The 18,878-nt window shown below is 38.5% G+C and overlaps 1 protein-coding gene across 1 annotated transcript; it reads right to left on the bottom strand.

The window, feature by feature from the left end:
• Window positions 1-265: 265 nt before the first annotated feature.
• cat (catalase) lies at window positions 266-18,363 on the bottom strand. The gene is made up of 13 exons (XM_041996348.1): window positions 18,209-18,363; window positions 17,223-17,394; window positions 16,494-16,604; window positions 15,589-15,719; window positions 15,340-15,444; window positions 15,043-15,168; window positions 14,772-14,963; window positions 14,403-14,555; window positions 14,135-14,273; window positions 9,446-9,576; window positions 2,744-2,851; window positions 1,753-1,836; window positions 266-1,369 (listed from the first exon to the last, which is right to left on the bottom strand). Exons 1-13 carry the CDS (start codon window positions 18,272-18,274, stop codon window positions 1,304-1,306), a joined length of 1,584 nt encoding a protein of 527 aa, XP_041852282.1. The 5' UTR covers window positions 18,275-18,363; the 3' UTR covers window positions 266-1,303.
• Window positions 18,364-18,878: the final 515 nt, after the last annotated feature.

The following is an 18,878-nucleotide window of genomic DNA, read 5'->3' as shown; positions in this document are numbered from 1 at the left end:
TTGGACAGTAGAGATGTTTTGTTTTGCATTTTGTTAAAAATCCCTTTCAGTACAAGCCAAAAAATGAACACTCTGTCCAGTATCTTTGAGTAACCCTAAATATCTGATCCCTTACAAAAAAGAGCAAATAGAAAATATTTTTTCATAAATAGCTACATCATGGCTGCACAGATAGCAGAATAAATACAGTCATAAGTTTTATAAAACAGCAACAGATCTTCAAATGAGCAAGCGTGCTAAATACAAACAAAAAACAGCCAAACTATTTAGATTAAACTTTTAATGCAGGTACTAAGTACAGAACTCATCTAAGTCAATTGTCAATTTGAGTATCAATTAAAAAAATATTCAGTTCCATTCAGATCTACGTGCCAGCCTTCACAATGGAACACAGAATGAATGCAGAAACAAAATGTTATAAGTTTCCTTTCTGTAGGCGATGATGATGCATTTCTTTAAATGTCAAATTCCCCGGTGTCAGATTTGATGATACATGTATAAGTCAGTCATCAGTCATTTTTAATAATTTGGTTATTAATGATTATTTGGTTAATAATGATCTCTCAACAGAATTGCAAACCACCAGGAACAAAAAGCATTTCATGTTATTTCTGAGTTGAAGCCATACGGAAAAACTTTCTACACAAACAAAGGCATTGGTGTTTGTTTCAGTGGATGTACACCAGCAAATTTAAAACAAAATATACCCAAGTGTGACAATAAGGATTTGAAATGCTCTGATTTATGATTTTAAAAAAAATGTTTTCATAAAAAAATGCTAAATTGCAGGGACTTAGCCAAACATTACTGTCAATAAACTCTCACTGAAGAGGGAAGCAAATAAACCCTACACCACATCAAACCGACATACACAGCCATATGTAGCACACCGTAGCACATACATATGTACCTTTTAAAGCACATATTACTTGAATACAAACTTTAGCAGTTATAGAAAGTACTGAAGTATCACAACACAATGGGACACAACCATCAGTAGTGTATAATTCATTTAATTTCATCAAATCAAAATGTAAATGAAATGTATACTTTAAGGCAATATGTGGTTAGGAGTCAAGTGTTGGAATAGAGATAGTTTACAGAAAATCAAAATTTTTCCAGTAAAATTTAAGTTCAATCAGGAAAAATTCACCTCAAATATTTTACTGTGGATCATAAAACTCCAGAATATTATTTGCTTTGAGAAAGCTTAATCCAACATAAACATCATGTCAATGACAGTAATTAGCAGGTTAGTTTGGTCTTGTTCCTGGTAGATGCAGCAGGCGGAAGTTTTAAGGCATCACATCTTTGAGGATGCAGCGACGGCTGACGCTCCTGGACGGCTGTAGACGTGCACACTTGTGTTCTGAGACAGACAGACACGATTAGCATTTTATAAGTACAGCATATAGAACTGCTGTAGTCATGAGATCCTGATGACACGTTAGACTAAGTAAAACCATATTAAGAACAGATTAAAACCATCCTTTTCAAACTAGTATGCCAACTGTTAAATCTTGCATTTGATTTTATGCCTCTTAGCTGTGGGACCTAATCTTTAATATCTAGATTATCTGGGCATTTTAATTATATTTTGTCCATTTAAATGCAGTTTATTTTTTAAGAAATAAATGTGGCCTGTTTGCAGTCTTCCTCCAGAGGTAATACCTTCAATATTTGTCAGGATCCCAATGACATGAGGAGATAAAGTAATATTTAGATATATCAGACTATATAGACTGTGTTTACCTTCTTGGCCTCTGCGTTGTACTTATTCAGGAGGGTCTGAACTCTGTTTCCATAGTCTGGATGGACAGCTTTCAAGTTCTCCACCTGCAGGAAGAACATGTTAACCTTTAAAAAGAGATTTCTCTCTATCTCTCTTGTTTTTTTTTTTATTTAGTTAGCTATTTATTCATTTTTATATGAATCTGAATTCACCAATCTTTATCTGATAAGTGCTAATTGATGCTTCTGGCGTTTTAAATTTGACATCTACCTTTATAATATATAATTCTAACCCAATACTGAACAGGTCTAAGTCATGCACAGGTTGTTCACAACATTTGTGCACAAAAGTAAAACTGGAGCCTGACCACAGTTTTAAACAGAAATAGTTGTGAGCTGTGGCAAGAAGCTGTTATTTTTCCACAGTAAACCACAGGGGATAATGTGGGTTTGAGCTGTTGTTGAAATAACTGATTTGAACACAGACATATAAACTCAAGCTGTGAAAAAGTGAGAAGATACAAAACGTGTCAGAAACAAAGTTTACAGAGATTTTAAATGGGGGAAAAAATAGTATGCATATAGTGAATAAACAGTATCTGCTTTAATAAACAACCAACTTTTAATATACATTTATTTTTAAATCATACAGCAACATACATAATAATCTTGTGCACTGGTAGATGCACACAAGAGAGCACAAAGCAGAAGTTTCTGTTCAGTTTCTTTGCTTGCCTAAGAACTAAAGCCCCCTGTAGCATGTTGCTGGATGGTGCCTTGGGGCTCATAGAAATGGTTAACCTAATATGGGTGATAGTGGCTCTGATTGTTGGTAGAAACAATTTGAAATAGCAGATTCTCATTGGTGGCAGGTTTTTCACCAGGTTTTTTGCACAATGAACTTGACTTCAGTGTGCAATACTCTACTTCGGAATATTTAATGAATTTTCACATAAAAATGCAGATATGATAAGCTGCAGTGCTGACTGACAGACGAATATGATGAACTCACCATGCGCTTCTGGATAAAGAGCTGGGCTCCTTTGAGGGCACCGGCCATGTTCTGGCAGAGTCTCTGGCGCTCCTCTTCATTCAGCACTTGAGTGTAGAAGGCACGAACCTGCAATCGAAAAACAGACACACGTTGACGAAGGTTGATCCAGTTAAATGTGACTCACTTAAGAGTATTTTTAATAGCAAAAATAAATAAATAAAAGGGGATTTTTTCATCTGTGGCCTCACTTTAACCAACAATTTCTATGTTAAACAGTTTGTACCTACTACTACATACATGGGCATTTTCATAATTTCAAATATTAAAAATCTAATCTGTGGCTTTAGTTGATAAGTGAGCAAATATAACCTATCTATGAAAAGATATAGTGTCAAATTATCACAACATATACCTCTATAGTGGCAACGTTGGAAAAATCATAATTTAAAAAAAAATAAATAAAAAGAATTTCATTTGTGGAGGAGCAAAGAAAGAAGTTGTCAGATGGAAGGAGGGGGAAAAAAAAAGGAGTAGAAAAATTTTTACAATTTGTTGATGTACAGAACAAAGACTGAGGTGTTCAGCTGGACTCCAAATAACCATCTCATAAATCTGATGGCATCTCTGGGAAGCAAGCCTAATCCCAAACAACGCACAGGATCAAAACAATTACTATCGGAATCACATGACGCAAGCGGTGAAGATGGCAGCTTAGCCGTGGGGCTCCGCAGCTTAATCTTTTAAATGGGAGCGATAAATATTCTCTTGTTTAAAAACTGATTATTTAAAAAGTCAGATAACTTGGCACACAGACCCAAAATGCCCAGCCAACAACAAAAACTAAACCTACGTCAAGACGGTGCTAGCAAAGACGCCTCGGCTAAAGCTAGCGACATAGCACAGAAGGACAATGATGGCCCATCACCGCCCCAGACTTCGGACACCGGCAGCGCCACAACAGAACAAATGGCTAAGGATATTTCTAAAATTTATGCTCAGCTTAAAGAAATGTCGAAGGTGCAGAAGAGTAAGCTCAATTCAGTACAGGCCGCGACCAGAGCCGTGGAAGCCAAGCTATCTGACTTGGCCGCCCGCTTGGGTAATGCCAAATCCCGCATTGACTTTCTCGAGGACGCTAACAGAATATTGGAGGCTAATCCACCAGCAACCCGGACCGAGGTGGAGAGCCTGCAACAGAAGGTGGATAATTTGGAGAAGAGGTGTCGGCGGAACAATTTGCGTTTTGTTGGTTTTCCAGAGGGCTGCAAGGCCTTGAACACTCTCACCTTCATGTGTGCAACTATCCCAGAGCTTCTGAGGACCGATTTCCCGGGAGGTTTGGAGATCGACCGTGCACACCGGAGCTTAGCCAGGCGCAGGCCAGACGGCCAGCCGCCCAGGGCGATCATCGTTCAGTTTTTACGGTTCCAGGACCGGGAGCAGATTGTGGAAACAGCGCGCAAGAAAGGGAAGGCAACACTGGGACGGACATCACATTATGGTTTTTCCGGACTATTCTAAATTAGTCAGGGATAAGAGGGCGGGATTTCGGCAATGCAAACAAATATTACATGAGAGAAAAATTAAATTCTCTCTGATGTTTCCTGCGGTGCTCATTCTGAAGATGACGGAGGGTAAACGTGAGTTCACTGACCCCAAAAAAGCACTGGACTATGTCTGCTCTTTGCCTTCTAAAAGTAATGGGTGATTGTGAGTATGGGTCTGTAGCTTCATCCTCCATATGGGGGTTTAATGTTGTTTTAGGTTTTATGTTGTAATCATACTGTTTACTTGGCACTATTCTGTATTTGCATTACTTCTTAACCCCATAACTCTGCTGTCAGGCCTCTTAGGGCCTCTTTTCTTAGTCCGGCCGGATATAAGGATGTGGTATTCTGACAATACTTTACTCTTACTTTTTCTATTTACCTATTAATATGTTCGACTATAGGCTGTTGCTCCATTGTAGCCTGTATAGTTTTATTGCTGTCGCTGTGCGATTGCTCATGTTAAGTCTGTTATACTGGCGACAGTCATGGCCCACAAGGATTTTGGTTTTGTTGGTGCAGTTTTAAAGCACTTATGGGTGACTGTTCTTTGTCACCTCAAGTTTGTTTGTTTGAAGGTTTGTTTTTCTTGCTATCCATATTTTATTATTATTGCTTGTGCATTTACTTGTCACCCAGTGATGTTTTCAGATCTCATTTGCATTGTCCCTTATTCTGTTGCTTTATATTTGATCAGGGATGTCAGCTAATCAACAGGGCACTCTGAATTTGATGACTTGGAATGTTAAAGGTCTTAACCACCCGATTAAAAAGAGAAAAATAATGACATTTATTAAATCTAAAAAGGCTGATATTGCTATACTTCAAGAAACCCACCTGTCACCCATTGAATCAAAAAAACTCTGTAGGGACTGGGTGGGTCATGTTTTTACCTCACGTGGTAGTAGCCAGAGCTGGGGGTGGCAATTCTAATTCGTAAACATTTACAGTTCAAGTGTGTTAAAGAAGCTGCCGATGAGACCGGCCGAGTCTTACTGGTCCTGGCGGAGATTCAAGGTCAAAGGGTCATAATAGCTAACGTATTTGCCCCGAATGTTGTTGACCCCACATTTTTTGGGCAACTGGAACACAAACTTAGTAAGATGGGGGATTGTCCCATTTTGCTGGGGGGGGGGATTTTAATCAAGTAATGGACAATATTCTTGACCGCAATATCCCTTCTCAACGATCACCCAGGTCTGTTTCTGCTATGCAGGATATGTGTGAAGCCCTTGGCCTTGTGGACATTTGGCAAATGCTTAACCCATCCTCTAGAGATTATACTTTCTATTCCGCTCCTCTTAACATCTTATCTAGAATAGATTATTTTCTTATCTCTAAATCTGCTATTCCCCTTGTGTACTCTAGCCCCATCAGCGACATTCTCCTTTCCGACCATGCGCCTGTATTTTTGCACGTGGCTACACCCTGTAACTTTTCAAAATTTTCTAGATGGATGTTCAATTCAAGTCTACTTTCCAGCCCTGCTTTTGTATCCTCTCTGAAGGCTGAAATCACTCTTTACTTGGAAACAAACTGGGAATCAGCTCCCTCTGTTGGTGTGGCTTGGGAGGCCTTCAAGGCATTCATTAGAGGTCATGTTATCCAATGTGCCTCCTTTAAGAAAAGATCTGGTATTGCAAAAAAGCTTGATTTAGAGAGGAAGATTGCTATTGCAGAGACTACATTCAAACAGGACATGGGTCCTACTAACTTATCCTCTTTGGTGAAACTCAAGTATGAATTTAACTCTATTTTGACACAGAAAGTTGAGTTTTCCCTATTTTGTCTCAGACACAAACAGTTTGAAGAGGGGGATAAAGCTGGTAAGATGCTGGCCAGATACGTCAAAATCAAAGAAGCTCAGAGTACAATTCCAGCCATTAGAACGCAGCATAGCTCTTTAGTGTCTGAGCCCAACAGCATCAGTGATGCATTTAGGGACTTCTATGTTAATCTCTACTCATCTGAAACAAAGGGATATTATTTTGAGATCCATAAGTTTTTGTCCTCTCTCTCTCTGCCTTCCCTGTCCAGGGAACAAGTAGACTCACTGGATGCCCCTATCACCAAGGAGAAGATTGCAAAGGTAATTAAGGGCCTCCCATCCGGTAAGGCACCAGGCCCTGATGGGTTCACTGCCAAATTTTTTTAAAGCCTTTGTTGAGGAGCTCTCCCCCTTACTACTTCAGTTGTATGTTGAGTCCCTGGACCGGGGTTGCCTCCCTCCCACGCTAGCAGAGGCCCTGATTTCACTCATCCTGAAGAGTGATAAAGATCCTCTAGAGTGCAAGAACTATAGGCCAATTAGTCTGATTAATTGTGATTGCAAAATTTTATCAAAAATTCTGGCAATAAGACTGGACAAAGTTATGACCACTCTAATACACCCCGATCAGGTGGGCTTTATTCGGACCCGTTGCCCTGCAGATAATATCCAACATTTGATTGATACTATGTGGACCCTTCAAAATGATGCCTCCCTAAAAGACGCCTCTCCAGCGGCTGCCCTCTCCCTTGACACTGAAAAGGCGTTCGACAGGGTTGAGTGGCATTTTCTGTTCTCTACCCTGGAGGCCTTCAGTTTTGGTGCAAAATTTATTTCCTGGGTCAAGCTCCTTTACAATAATCCCAAAGCTTCTGTTACCACAAATCGTGTTATTTCACAACCCTTTAGGCTCTTTAGAGGGACTAGACAGGACTGCCCCTTGAGCCCTCTGCTTTTTGCTTTAGTGTTGGAACCTCTAGCTCTCGCTCGCTGCTATTCGCAAAGACCCTGATTTCCCTGGCCTGTGTGCAAATGGCAGCTCTCATAAGTTGATGTTATATGCCGATGACGCTCTGGTGCTGGTTACACAACCACAACATTCCATCCCTGCACTTTTTAGAATCATTGACAAGTTTTCTCATCTATCTGGTTACAAGATTAACTGGACAAAATCCGAGGCCCTCCCTCTGACACCTTTTTGTCCCAGGACGTTGTTCCTGCCTGGTGGCTTCAGCTGGCCCCAGTCAGGAATCAAATATCTTGGCATTAAATTTCCCCACACATTTTCAGATTTAACTCTTTACCACTATGCTTTCTGTCTCAGACACATTGTTCACTGGGCACTGCTTCTTGAAAGGGCTCCCCTTGGTATAATCTTAAGAGTCGACTGTGCACCCCTCTTTCCCCAGTACACCTTATTACTACTGAACTTTCTTCCAATACTCAAACACACCCTGTTGTTTCTTTTTTACAGTTTGTTTGGAAAAGAACTGCTACTATATTGGGTTTTCATTCACACCTTCATACTATGGCCCCAATTTGGCTTAATCCTAGTCTGTGCATTGACAATTCCCTCTTTTTTTGGGGGGGGGGGTCCTTGGGAGAGAAGGGGTGTCTTTTGTTGGGAGATTTGTATGAAGGGGTAACTCTTAAATCCTTCAAGGACCTCAATGTCCATTACGAGCTACCTCAGAACCAATTTTGGAGATATTTACAGCTCCGACATCTGTTGTGTCATACCTTTGGCTCACCAACCACCCCTCCCAGTGTTGTAGACTGGCTTACTCATGCGGTAGAGGTCTTCGGCAAAGGCTATAAGGCCTCAACGTATTATTCGTTGCTCCTTAAGAGCTCTGATAAGGGGCCTTCATTCTGGTGTGGGAGAAAGATCTTAATGTGCATTATACAGAATCAGAGTGGGCCAGAATTCTAAAAATGAAGAAAAAAAAATATATATCGAGGGAACTTGGAACAAGACTTATCCAATTCAAAAGTCTAAATAGACTGTATTGGACACCTTATAAATTATACAGGGTAAAACTTGCTCAGTCCGCTGCTTGCTGGAGATGTGGAAGGGATGAGGGCACGCTCACTCACATGCTTTGGACTTGCCCCAAAGTTCAGAACTTCTGGATGGAAATCCACTGGTATGTCACACAGATTGTTAAACACAATATACCCATCTCTAAGGGTCTTTTTATTTTGGGTGACCCATCATCTCTTGACAATCTTCTCTCAAACGATGCCGAATGGGTCCAGACAGCACTAATGCTGGGTCGTAAACTTATTGTTTCTCAGTGGAAGTCCCAGTTAGCTCCCCCTGTGTCCTTATGGCACAATCATCTTCGTAAATTAGCTGCACTGGAATGCCTTTCATACAAGCTGTTAGATAAAATGGATGATTTCTATCTGAAGTGGGATGCATATCTCTCCAGCTTAAATGAGACTACTTAGTATTTTATGATCCTTTCCCTATACATTTCTTGTGGTGGTAAGACTGTATTAGTATTTTCTTTTAGTGTGCTTAATTCTCTCACTGGGTGACTCATGTTTTATTTTATTAATTGTTTTTCTGTTTGTTTGTTTTTTATTTTCTGTATTTCTTTGTGATTTTCTCTTACCTTACATATATTATGCATCTTTGGCTGCGCTGCTTTGTATTACATTGAAAAAATCAATAAAATTCTAATCATAAAAAAAAAAACAATTACTATCGTCCCGGTACAGGAGATTCCAGGATAACCCTCAAAAAGGTAGACAATACTTTCATGCTGGTATCCATTTGTACATACACACAACACAAATAAAGGACACACACACACACACTCCAAAAACCAAACAATGCAGTCCTCTTAAAGCTAATGATATGCACAGTTGATACTGATTGGGTTTTTTTTTTTTTTTTCCCCCATTTTTGGACCTTTATTTTTCCAGGTAAAATGTTTAACAACTAATTCTCATTTGCAAATATGGCCTAAAAAATAGATGAGCATGAGCCAGAAAAGCTTTGGCTGACAACTGATATCAAAACAAAGAGGGTAAAGCACCAGAAAGGATAAACAGCTGCACCGGTCAATCTTCATTATTTAACACTTCGATCACCCCAACACAAAGCAGATTTGTTAACTCTGCGTCTTCGATGGCAGAGCAAAGCGAAAGCACCAACACAACCAAGAGCAGCCCACAGCTCAGCGGGAGCAAAATGCTCAAACATGGAGGGTCTTTGGCATCTGAGTTTGAAGCAGAACACAGATGCAGCCTGATCAGAGACCTTTGGGCAATGAAAGTAGGAAAATATCATTATGGTCATGATGTTATGGCAGATATGGCGCTCTTCAGCTCTTCAGTGCATAAATTATTTGACCCCAGAAAAGTCACCTGTAAAGCCTGTAACATCAGCATTACCTGTGTGACATTGTCTTCATCTTCACTGTTGTAACGCGCCACGTCTGGAGACACTTTGAACTTGGACTCAACAAACCGAGGCTGGGTCTCCGGTGCGCTAAAGCTGTTCGGATAGTAGTTTGGAGCGCCACCTAGAGGTCAGACAGATCAAACACTGGTGAGTCTAAAGTAATTTTTCTAAAATCTGACCAAAGGAATCCATCCAGTGTTGCACTAATGCAGGAGAATTGAAAAATAACATAAATGCAGCACAATTAAAAAAATAATCTTCTAACTTGAAGCTTTCAGGCAGCTAGAAAAAGATTATTGTCCCGAGAAACTCAGTTCAGAATAGACTCTCGTTTTATCTCTAGCTTCGTTGGAGACTTAACCAGAAGAGGATGTTTACTGTAATACAGAAAAGAAAAGCCTAGACTGCTGCCTTGCTCCAGACTGCACCTGCCAGCACTGACATAATCTAGCTTGTAATCAAGGCCAAACAAGCTGCCACCAGTGTTGAGTAGTAACACGTTATTAGTAACACCAAAACACACTTTTTAGTAATGTGTTACTGTAACACAGTTACTTTTCTCAGTAACGAATACTCTAATGCATTACTCTTTCAATAAAGTAACTCAGTTACCATTACCCTATGGTGCGTTTGTCCGTTACTAGGTAAATGCACTTTTAGTCCAGCAGCTGTTTACAGCGGTGATGCAGCACGACATGGGCAGTGCTGCAAAATACGCTAATTGGGCTTCTTTTTCTGTGGAGTCGCTTGTAAATATTGTCAATTTCGGCCTTGTTTTCTGAAGTGTAGTAACAATAATAATAATAACATTAATAATAATATTTTTATAGCACACTTTAAAATCAAATGACATCTCAAGGTGCTTCAGTTATAAGATAAACAAGGTTAAAAACAACAATAATTATTATAAAATAATGAAGATTACAACATAATGATCCTGAAATAACTATACTGCTTCCTCGGGCTTCCTCTGCTGTCTTTATGAAGCCCTCCTCATTCTCTCATAGTTGTGTACAAACAATAACCCCTGAATGTAGAACAGAAACATGAACGCAACAGTCCTTGTTTTCAGGAACTAGTGTCTACAGCCCGTTTCCTTGGTTACCGCTGGCATCCAAACTGGCATGCACCTACCCACAAACACGCACAGCTTCACTTGACAGAGACAGAGCGACAATACCCTTGAATAAGGAAATATGTAAATAAAATATATAATAAAGAGTAGGAGAAAGGTGCATTGGAGGGCAGAACATGCAGAATAGATTTTTTGAGAAGCTGCTATATTACTTTTTACTTCTATTTATTCAATTATTTGTTTATTTATTTCAAATAATCTCCTGGCCTGACTTAAATAAATTAGTGTTGTTTTATATTTCATACAACACTATAATTAAGTTATAAGGATATTAATAGGAGCATTTTTAAGAATGTTCTTTTACAAAAGTAACTAAACAGTTACTTTTAACAGTAATGCATTACTTTTTGTGTAAGTAATCAACAAAGTAACTGAATTACTTTTTGAATTAAGTAATTAGTAAGTAACTAGTTACTTTTTTCAGTAATTAGCACAATACTGGCTGCCACAAAGCAGAATGTATGAACACAGATTATGAGACACACACAGAAAAGGAAACAAAGCCATCTATGACAACATATATTTTAACATAACTGTTTACTGGTATATCACACTTTAAAGTATCTAAATGTACAATCAACAATTTCTAAGGTGAAGAAACTTCAAATATCAGTAACCCGTGTGAATCTAAAAATCGTGTTTAGGTACTTCAAACAACCGGCTGGACACAGATGCATCAGACAGAAGTGTTGTTATACAAGAAGAGGGTGCTTCACTATCAGCTTCAGCTAAATTTATTTATTTATTTATTTGAGCGTGACAGTGCATGCCAATGAACAGACAAGCTTATATAGCATGTAAACATACCAGGTTATAGCAAAATGCTAATTTCCATCCGTTGTCCCGGGATTTGGGGGAAATGGGAGAACAATGTAATACTATATATATATATATATATATATAAACACTTAATATTTACACATTACTTATAAAATATACAAAAATATACACATTCTTATATCTAAAACAATAGACTCACATATACAATTACCAACCCCCTACTTATCAAGGCTCAATGAACACTACATACTTATAAAACCATCCAGAGTTTTATTTATCGTAAATTAAAGTTCATTTTACATGTGGGTGCACTCCTGATTCGACCAAAGCAAGCTTTTTAATTGGGTTTTATATGAGTTATATGTTTGATACTGTCTTATTGTTTGTGGCAGACTATTCCATAGCTTTCCACCTTTGACAGATAACACACCCTGGCCAAATGAGGTACGTCTGTGTGGGATTATCACATCTCCTCTAGTGGTGGCTCTCGTTGTCCTCTGTTCACTAATGCCACAGTTAATGAAATCTCCCAGTGGTGGGGGTGCTAGAGAGTGTAGCACCTTATAAATCAGACAAGCATTTTTTAAGTGTATCATATTTTGAAAATTTGAAAACTTGAGTTTTCTTAAAATGTTGCAATAATGATGTGATTTCGGTTTTTTTTATCAAGTATTTTCAGTGAGTTTCCACAGTTTTAATAGTTGTAGGACAGGCAAGTGACCAACTGGTTATACAATAGTCCATGTGAGAAATGATCATAGAATAAAAAAACATCTTGGCTGCATTTAATTTCAAATAGTTTCTGATGTGTCGGAAATTTTGGATATTAAATTTGATTACTTGTGCTACTTTTTTTACATGACTTTTAAATGTTAATGTGGGATCCAAAATTACTCCAAGCTATTTAAATTCCTTTACCAAATCAAGTTCTGTACCATTTAAAAATACATGAGACTGAGGTATCTGTAAGTTACGTTTTGAGAAGTACATACAAACAGTCTTCTTGGTATTTAGGGAGAGGCAAGAGTCGGTAATCCATTTGTGTACAGAGGACAATGCAGCTGTTAGCGTATTAGCGGCTTGTTGAACATCTGAAGCATCGTCCGCATACATCTGGGAAAATACATTTGGACATGCTTTCGGTAAGTTATTGATAAAAAGTGAGAATAAAACAGGTCCAAGGATCGGCCCGTGCGGGACTCCGATATTACAGTCCTGGCAGGGGGATTTGACACCATTCACTACTACATACTGTTTTCTATGTGTTAAATATGAGGTAATCCATGCCAATGCTTGATCAGAGATACTGAATTGCGTCAACCTTGATAGCAGAACTTGGTGGTTTACGGTGTCAAAGGCTTTCTTCATATCTAGAAAGGCGGCTCCAACACAGAAATTCTTATCAAGTAACCTGTAACCGGTCTTTAAAAAGAAATAAAACCTTATTTACGCTACTTACAAAATGTTAGGGATGTGTAAGAAAATGTCAAATGTGAGACTTTCATTTTATGCTTGGAACAGTGTTTAGAAAAGTGCTATGTAGATAAAGATCATTATCATCATCAAAGATTGTGGTGAAGGGGTTTCAAGAACTTTTGATGGAGCTGGAACAAAACCACACAGCTGCCCACATTGCAGAAAACATCCGCAATATCAGATGTGTGTGAGCATGTTGAATTCATTAAAAATAGAGTTTTGAAAAAACAAACAAACAAAAAGAGACAACTATTTTGTATTATACCTGTAACTGTTGTTTATGTTTAAAAATTAATATTTAGGGCAAAATACACAAATAAATATATACACATATCCAATCTTATAAGAGTTTTAAATCAACTTTCTGATGCTCTGGGCTTCCGGCAAACTGTGCTGAAAATGATTCATAGTTTCATATAGATTCATAACATCATGTCAAATGGTGACATCTAGTGGCCAATACTTGGTGTTACATTTGCATGGAAGGATTAGCTGAAAAGACCAGTGTAACGAGAACAAGTCTGGCTATTTGAGGAGTTACTGCAGACACTGTTGATCTTGATGAGTTAAGTTTCAATGAACTAACAAAGGCCGATCCCACAAGAATCATTATACATCTTTTTGCATCATTTTCACGTTGATAAAATGATAACATCTGCAGTAAATAGTGACTTAACTTGTGTAAAACAAGTACCAACTTAAGATTCAAGGGTGAAGATAGGCCAAAGCTTAATATGCGACCATTAACATAAGTATACCTCTCTGTTTAAAGGAGAGTCAAGAGTTTTGACCCTCTAATCCTTAAATAAGTTAAATAAATTTTCAATGTCTGTGTTGGAGATTCTGCTAATCTCTTCACAGTGGAGGTAAAGTGTGAAATTATGTGAAAGGTCTAAAAACACATGGACTGACACAGAAAATACCCTTACAAATGACAAATTATTTGCAAACTGTGTCTGCTGTTGGTTAAAGGGAACAAAACTGCACTAATGCACACTGCCAAACTGCAGAAGGTGGTGTTCTTATTTTAAAAATGAAAACAAAGAAGGAGCTACTCTGTTAGAGTAGACAGAAATGACTGGATTTATTCTACCAAGATCTGCGACTAAAATAGTAGTTTAAAGTGCCAGAAATCAAATATATTTACTCATTTTTCAGTACCAAGTCTGTGCTGCTAAAACAATAACATCTGGATTGGAGTTATGTTTGTTACGTAAACATTTTAAACATTACATTATTATACAAGCTATTATTGATCCACAGTTGTTACATCCGAACTGTGGCTTACCTTGGTTGTCAAACATGCACATTGGACCATCTCGCTGGTAGTTGGCCACACGAGCCCTGAAGGGACAGTTGACAGGGAGCTGCAGGTAGTTGGCTCCCAGTCGGTGTCGATGTGTGTCGGGGTAGGAAAAGAGCCGACCCTACATGACATGAAAGATTCACCTCTAATAAAACAAACTATGATGGCAGCAGGCTGTTTTTTTCCATTAAAAAATGGTTGAATTTCATCCAAAAGTGAAACATAAGAGAAAAGTCTGCAGCTCTGTTACCTGCAGCATCTTGTCGGGGCTGGGCTCAATGCCTGGTGGCATGTTGCTGGGGTCAAAGGCCAGCTGCTCCACCTCTGCAAAGTAATTGACCGGGTTCCTGTTGAAGACCATTTTGCCCACAGGGATCAAGGGGTATTCCTTATGTGACCACACCTGGACCATAGAAAGAAGCGTTCACTTTGGGTACAGAAACTAACAATAACATATTCTAATAATCAACAAAGACTAATTGAGTCTGTAAAAAATGTTTCAGCAAAAACTAAGAGTCAACGTTAAAATACATGTGGTAATGATGCTAATGACATAAATATCTAAAAAAAAAAAAAACTTTTTGACCTAGTTTGGTTCCATTGTGGACAAATGCAGTACCTTAGTAAGATCAAAGGGGTTGAACTGGAACTTCTCTGCCTGCTCAAAGGTCATGACCTGGATATAAAAAGTCCAGGATGGGTAGTTGCCATTGGAAATTGCATTGAAAAGGTCTCCAATGGCATAATCTGGGTTGGTGGATGCCAGATGTTCTGCCTCCTCCACTGGCAGGTTCTTTATTCCTTGATCAGTCTTCAAAAAACAGGACAGAAACTAAGGATGACAGAACACGGACCACAGCAACAGACAATAAACCCCAACTGAAACACACCTTGTAGTGGAACTTGCAGTAGACACGTTCACCATCAGCGTTGACCAGTTTGAAAGTGTGAGAGCCGTAGCCATTCATGTGACGAAAGCCATCAGGCAGACCTCGATCGCTGAAAAGGAAAGACACCTGCACGGGAGGGAGGGGGGCGTGAGGAAGAAGACATTGACAGACTGGAAGGTTTTCTGATGGAGGGCATTAAATTACTGAGTTCAGCTACAATGATCTGCAGCACAATGCAACTGGGAATATTTCCTCAATCGTTCGAAATTATTAGGCATCATCAAGTGCGTGATCTACCTGATGCAGACTTTCAGGCCTCAGACTCCAGAAGTCCCACACCATGTCAGGGTCTTTCATATGTGTTTGAGGATTGCGTTTTTGGGAATGGATGAAGGATGGAAACTGCCAACAGGAACACAGGATTTTTTTCTTTTTAAACTTGTGCATCAAAATCTTCAACCTGTTCCTAAATTCATCTGCATGTTTAAGAGATTTGGTAAATAAATGCACGGCCAGTTCTGGCTCACTCATCCCTCAGTCACTCACCAGCAGAGCATCCCTGATGAAGAAAATGGGGGTGTTGTTGCCTGTCAGGTCCCAGTTGCCCTCCTCAGTGTAAAACTTGACGGCAAAGCCTCTTGGATCTCGGACCGTGTCTGCCGACCCAGACTCCCCAGCTGGACAAAAACGCAAACAGGAGACAACATTTCACTTAATAATGCAAGAAGTTGACTTCTGGTGTTGGTTACAATTGTGACCTTATTTATTGAATCTACTAGGTCATTATAGAAACCCTATTAGCAACTAAGCTAATTTCGAAAGCACATTCTAATCTGGATTATAGGTTGGTAGTAGTAGGTAATAACATGGCTGCAATAATCTACAACATTTTGCCAGTGTAGCTTAAAAAGTGACTGACTTTCACTGCCACTTATATTTTACTTATTTACTGTTTGAGCCATGTGGGTTTGAATTATTTAGTAAAAATAAACATGTTTATAATTTTTTTTTTACCTGTAAACATACTTGAGACAATTGCAAATATCATAGTATTGCTCCAATAAGACCTAAACATACTTCCACCCTATAAAAAGCATATACTTAAAATTCCCACATATTTAAAGTGTAAATAGTGGCAGAAACCTGCAGAGCTGCGCAAACAGCAGCACATACAAATACTGACACATGTACAAAATCCAACCAAGCATGCACAGCTGGAGGGATGTGGACTTTGTTCTTGTAACTGACACCAACTGTTTGCTCTAATTTGCCCTCATTATATAACTGTAAAGGTTCAAGTTTAACTACACCCCCCTGATAATGACCTGCCAATCTGCTTCATAATAATCATTCATAATCCCAGGGACCATTTTCATACTCAAATAAACATATTTTTGTACATATATGAGGAGAAGCACTGACAACATAATGTATTGCATGGCCATTCTTACCCACAGTGGAGAAACGGACAGCGATGGGTGTTGTCTTGCCAACATGTTCAAAGACTTTGGCCTTGCAGTAGCGACTGATATCATGAGTGACCCCAAAGTAACCAAACGCCCCTGCATCAAGAAGGAAAAACAAGAGCATATGTTAAATTAGCTTCTTATATTTTTATATAGTTTTCCTAACTATCAGCACTGCGAAGACTTGTTGCATATTCCAGAGAAGGCCAACAAACAAGAATCTGTGACCTTGATCTCTAAAGTCTCTAAAGATTAGCATTTGTCTGGAGCTCATTCACAAACAAGGAGGGGCCTTATTCGGTCTTTGAATGCTTTTATGGTTGTTTACTTTTATGTTTATGTGCTGTTTTTACTGAAATTTCTTTAAAAAAATATTTAGCTCAAATGATATGAACTTTCTATCTAAGCTTATTTTCCAGTTTCCAGGTTAATTATCTACAGGACCAAATTGCTGCTGTTAGTTGTTAAAGTGAAAAAAGTCGGTTCATGAAAGTAAGCTTTAATTTATCTGCTGCTCAAGGCAGACATTGTTCTTAAATTCACTTTAAATCCAAGCAAAGCAATGACTCGATATCAATAAGTTGAATGTATATGCAGCTCATTTATGACTAAAAACTTTACACTTGTGGTTTTTGCTGCTTCTTAGGATGCTAAATAAAAGAAAAAATATTGCCAACCAAATACTTGTTACTGAAATTACTACTTAACACTAACCTGCCCCTTTTGCATGCACCACTCTCTCTGGGATTCTCTCCCGGTCAAAGTGGGCCATCTCATCTGTAAAGACCACATCTTGGACTAGCAGTGGGCCTCTTGGTCCTGCAGTTTGCAGGTTCACCTTGTCTCCAATGGGATGGCCAGCTCCTGTAGTCAATACATCTGGTTTCTGATTTTAAAAAAAGGGCACAAATAAACAAAGCAGGACTATAATTTGAGTTAAGATCTGAAGGAAGAAGGCAAACTAATACAGATTATATTTCTGTCAATTATCTTATAAATATACAATTTTCAAACTAGACATATTAATAATTAAATAATGGAAATATCCTAGTTTTGAAACAATATGAAGGAAAAATACTGACATTACAGAACCCAGTAACATTAATTGTTCCTTTAACTAGTGTGAACAGATGGACTCTGCTTTGACAGGTATTTTTCACACTTCAGGCGACACCTGCACACACAGCTGCTAAAACACCATTAAAACGCCGATACGTGTGTCAACTTAAAATTAGTATGCAATATTCAAAGGGACATAGATTTAAGTCACTCATGCTGTTTGCGCTGAGATCTTGTTATGTAACTCACAGGGTTCAACCACGTTCCCCTGGACAATGACCTACTTTATATCTATACAGCAAATCTTTATCGCGAAGGACATTAAAACTTTTCTTGGTGTGGAAAACTGTGTTGATTTCCTCCAGAGATCTTACAAGGGTCCACTTTAGCTTAAAATGTTAGGAACTGAGTTCTTGACGATAACAGCGACAAAACGAACAGAAAACGGACAAGTTATGCTAAACTGCACTGAGCACGTACTAACATATTTTATAAAGAGCTAACGTAATTAATTAGTGCTATATAGTCTACAAACAAGCTTGAGTTTTGACTCTTGACACCTCAGATGACCTCTTACCGAATTCCAATTTATGCACCGCTACCTACCAAAAACACTCGATTAAATAGATGCATATACAAACCTGAGAGCCTCTACTCTCCTTCCATATCTTCATTTGGTCGGTAGTTTTATCTCTGTTTTCAGCCATGTTGACAGTTAAGTGCTGAAAGGGACCAGACACGCTGCAGGAGATGTCGCAGAGAAAAACGTTATTTACATCGACGCTTCCTGGACTTTGTCCGATTTAGTCCCGCCCCTTCTGCACCCCTCGTTTCTGATTGGTTGACAGAAGTGCGCTGACCTACTTTTGAGACTAAAGGAGAAAGGACAAAACCATAATGTTGCTATTACTTTGTGTCACCTTTTTATGGAAAAAAACAAAAAAAAAACAGACTCACTAAATCACCTTTTAGCACAAAATTTGCTCTTTGAGCCAATCAATCATTTATGCAGAAATTTACAAAAAATACTTAAAAAAAGTTTAATTGCAAATGCACTTGTTACTATTAAAAAGTAAGGATAAAAAATGCAACATAAGTAGATTAATTAATACTGAGTAACACTACTAGAAATCACGTGGTCACACAAAAAAGGGGAAAAAGCTAATCATTAAATGGAAACTGTGTTTAACTGACAAAATCATGTAAAGTATTAAAAAGTAGGAATAGTAGTATTGTAGTAGTATAGTAGTATAGTATTCATCATTTGCTAAGGTATTTAGAAATCTTAGATTACCAACAAATTTCAGCCAG

This window comes from Melanotaenia boesemani, chromosome 10 (assembly GCF_017639745.1).
Source record: "Melanotaenia boesemani isolate fMelBoe1 chromosome 10, fMelBoe1.pri, whole genome shotgun sequence".
Lineage (NCBI taxonomy): Eukaryota > Metazoa > Chordata > Actinopteri > Atheriniformes > Melanotaeniidae > Melanotaenia > Melanotaenia boesemani.
Note: the sequence above shows the minus strand (reverse complement) of the source record. Positions and strands in the feature narration are given on the sequence as shown.